The sequence below is a fragment of the Monopterus albus genome, unplaced genomic scaffold, assembly GCF_001952655.1.
Source record: "Monopterus albus unplaced genomic scaffold, M_albus_1.0 scaffold250.1, whole genome shotgun sequence".
NCBI classification, from domain to species: Eukaryota; Metazoa; Chordata; class Actinopteri; order Synbranchiformes; family Synbranchidae; genus Monopterus; species Monopterus albus.
This window is the reverse complement of record NW_018128130.1, coordinates 802511-806205: the sequence shown is the minus strand read 5'-3', so window position 1 is coordinate 806205 and position 3695 is coordinate 802511. Positions and strand designations below refer to the sequence as shown.

Below are 3695 nucleotides of genomic sequence, written 5' to 3'. Positions count from 1 at the left end.
CTGGATAGAGGTACAACACTCAACACTATAAGCCGGAGCTCACACCTTCTTGTTGGAATGTGGTAAAATCTAGATATGTGTGTGTGGGTTTGTCTTTATATACTTGTGCAACCAACCCCTTACATATAAATAGTCTGAACCAAAGCCCCAGGGACTCTATGCTTCGTTAAATACACTTTACATTGGCAAAATTAAAAGCCACATGCTTCCATCTCTGTAATGCTGTGGTTTGGGTTAACCAGGAAAGTAAGATGGGACAGTTATGAAAGATCTGCTAAAATCTGGTGATATAACATGCATTGTTTTGGTGCTTTGTGACAGAAGGTCCAGTTCACCAAATCTGCTTGGCAACACGCTCCGGTCCTCACACGTGTACAAGAAAAAGATTTTTCTTATTTCAAGTTTTCTGAATTCTGAAGTGACATTTTGATTCTCTATTGCCACCTCATGATAGATTTGTGTTTTGCGCCATTGCAGCTATAGTAGAAGTGGTGGCCCTCACAGAAGTCACAGAACATGGGCCACACAAAGGCATAAAGACATGCGTGTGTGTGTGTGTGTGTGTGTGTCTGTCAGACTCAGAGGTTTTCATTATGTATTCCTCCACATCAAAATAAAAGTGACAATTTATTTCAGTAGGATAATGGTTTACAAAATTATGTGCATTTTTTAGGATGTGAGGTTTTGTTGTGACCTTGCAGGCCAAGTGGGAGTTGTCAGCAGGCTGCATCATGCCCAGGTTTGCTTTAGTGCACAGTTAGCAGTAGGCTACTTGACAGCTATCATCTCATTTGTTGCACATTTAAAAGATAAAGTTGAAGTTTATGTGTAAGATCTAAGTGGTACCCTGACCTTTGTAGAGTTACTGCAAAGCCATCTTAGCTCTACTTATAAAAACATAGCACATACCATCACAAGGTGATACTGCCACCGACTATGTATAAGGGCTTTTGGAACTGTTTGGACAACTGGCATTTGTCATTTGAAATTTTGGGGGAATGAAAACTTTAAGAAACACCACAGTGAGAATTTCAGCAGCGGATGTTGTTTATCATTTCTGCCGCAGATCCTTTTGGAGGGGACCCTTTCAAGGAGACAGATCCGTTCAAGGCTTCATCAGAAGATTTCTTCAAGAAGACCACAAAGATGGATCCTTTCTCCACACCAGACTCCTTCAGTAAAAGTGCCACATTACCTTCCAAGGTACTTGTTGGAAGTTTTAAGACCAGAATATAGAATTTTAATTAACAGAATGCTATAAACTGAAAAAACCTTAGGAAAAAATCGACTGGACTTAGATTTCTAGATCGAAGACGTTTCACCTCTCATCCAAGAGGCTTCATCAGCTCTGATGAAGCTGATGAAGCCTCTTCGATGAGAGGTGAAACGTCTTCGATCTAGAAATCTAAGTCCAGTCGATTTTTTCCTAAGGTTTTTTCAGTTTACTATGACCTGGATGACTGAGAATCTGCACAGAATGCTATAAAAGAGTGCCACAGATTTTAATTGTCAGGGTGTATTATAGTGCATGTGTGGCAGTACTCTGGGTAATTGGACCTTGCTATTGGAGCCTTGTATTTTGCAAAGCGTGACACAAAGTCCAGACTATAAGTATATGTTGTTCTTCAGGCTTTGTGCTTCAGAATGCGCAATTTGGAATAAAATAAAATAATGGATGCTACATTAAACTGCCAAGTCTCAACTTTAAGTAGGTTTAAATGACAGTACAAAGAACTGTGTGAGAAATAGAGCCCTTTTAACACGTAGTCACCAAAGCAATGGGATAGATGTACATGAGGACAAACAAGATTATCATATCTAATATTTAGTGGAAAATCCTTTATAGTCACTGATAGCCTGAAGTCTCTGACCAGTCTGCACACACTTTGTTTCTTCTCTGGTGATGCTCTCCCAGGCTGTTCCTGCGGCCACCTTCAGCTCCAGCTTATTGTGAGGTCTCTGCCTTTAGTCTGGTCATTGGCAAGTGGAATGCAACAGATGTTTCACTGTGAAAAGTTCTATGGCTGTCCTGCTTAATGATGAAGTGTGATCCAATGAGTTATCATGTATTTGGCTTAGTATAGCACACAGAATGCTCCTGTATACTTCTACATTCATTCTGGTCTGTCAACAATAAAATCATCGATAAATACCGGTCTTCACATTCCACTGGCAGCCATACATGCCCAGCCCATAACAGAACTACCATGTTTTACTGATGAGGTGGTGCTTTTGGTCATGAACTGTTCCTTCTTAAAATGCTGTGTAGTCTAAGAATTTCTTAGATTTCTATCAGTACCTGTTCTGCAGCTCATTCAAACAGTGTAAACAAGGAAAAAACATCAACCGGTGGGTAAATTCAGATTTTACAGAGATGGTAAGAGAAATAAAAACAGTCAAGACAAAATGTATGATTTTGGGAGTGACGTCAGTGAATTTACTGTCAAAGTGGTGTCCTTAATAATGCACTTTTTATGTTCTCTGCAGCAAACCAGTCACTTCACAAGCAATGACCCATTCTCTTCAAGCAACCCTAAACCTAAAGGACCTGGTATGTTTTAGTCCCCGACATCTACAGTGTCTGTGAACGTCATGTAGGCTTTTTTTTAATCCAAAAAGGAAAGGAATCTGTGCATGCTCCAATATCTAATATTGCCTAGAAATCAGTTTGGCTCATTGATACACAATGTTCCCTACAATGGCCTAATACAGCCATAGATATTAGTAATGACCTTGGTATACCTTGGTTCCACAGTTTAGCAAAAGAGACAAACTGGTACACATTTGGACCTATTTCAGTCAGCTGTTTGTTCTCTGCACTGGGAGCACTGTTGCCCAGACTGAGGTTACGGTCTTTATTTGCATATTATAATCATGGCTGGAGAAGAAAGCTGTCACATTTGCTCACTCAGTGCTAGAAGTTAAATTCTCAACTCAGATTCTTTTATGTGTCGGTACTACTTCAAATGCAGCTTCACAGCAGTCACGCAGGCTCTACTTAGGCCTGCCATTAGTGACCATATTGGACCTGATCAGTCAGTAAAAAAGGGCTGACTGGAATATATTTCTTTTAAGGTATATCTGATGTTTTTTCTCTTCCACATTTGTTACTGAATTGTTGTCTCAGGACATGCCATAAATGTAATTCAGCATGCTAATAACAATAGCCATCTCAGGCACATTGAACATTTTAAGTAAGCTAGTAAATGTGGTCAGTAGTTGTAAATGTGCTTGTTGTTATAAATTCATTACAACTGTGTCATTTTCAGACCTGTTTGGCACGTTGGACCCATTTGGCAGCAGTTCGTTCAGCAGCAGCAGTAACAGCTCCACTGGATTTGCAGACTTCAGCCACATGTCAAAGCCCAGAGACCCTTTTGAAGGCAGGGTCAGCTGGCTGCCAGATTACCAGAAGGTGCCAGAGGCCAAAACACTTTCTCATATTTGGTCCAATATGGCCCAGTTATTGAAAGTCTCACCTTTTTACCATGGAAGGTTGACATTAATATTACTGTAAATGTAATCATGTAATTTATCATTAGTGATTTTTATTATGTTTTTAACAAAAGTGATAGAGTCTGTCCTGGTGTCATACTCAGCATTAAAATTTAAAGCAGTATCACTGCCTGTCAGATGATACTATATTTAAAATGCTCTTTTAAATATTGCTCTTCTCACTGCAGTCAGTGTTTGCG

At 39.7% G+C, this 3695-nt stretch overlaps 1 protein-coding gene across 1 annotated transcript in view; it reads left to right on the top strand.

Moving 5' to 3' along the window:
- The window catches only part of eps15l1a (epidermal growth factor receptor pathway substrate 15-like 1a), a 64273-nt gene that overhangs the window by 43804 nt on the left and 16774 nt on the right, over positions 1–3695 (top strand). The window contains exons 20-23 of the mRNA XM_020620895.1: positions 1067–1203; positions 2488–2551; positions 3270–3415; positions 3684–3695. The exon at positions 3684–3695 is cut by the window's right edge and continues 88 nt beyond it. Coding sequence (XP_020476551.1) covers positions 1067–1203; positions 2488–2551; positions 3270–3415; positions 3684–3695 — 359 coding nt within the window. The remainder of the gene's footprint in view (positions 1–1066; positions 1204–2487; positions 2552–3269; positions 3416–3683) is intronic.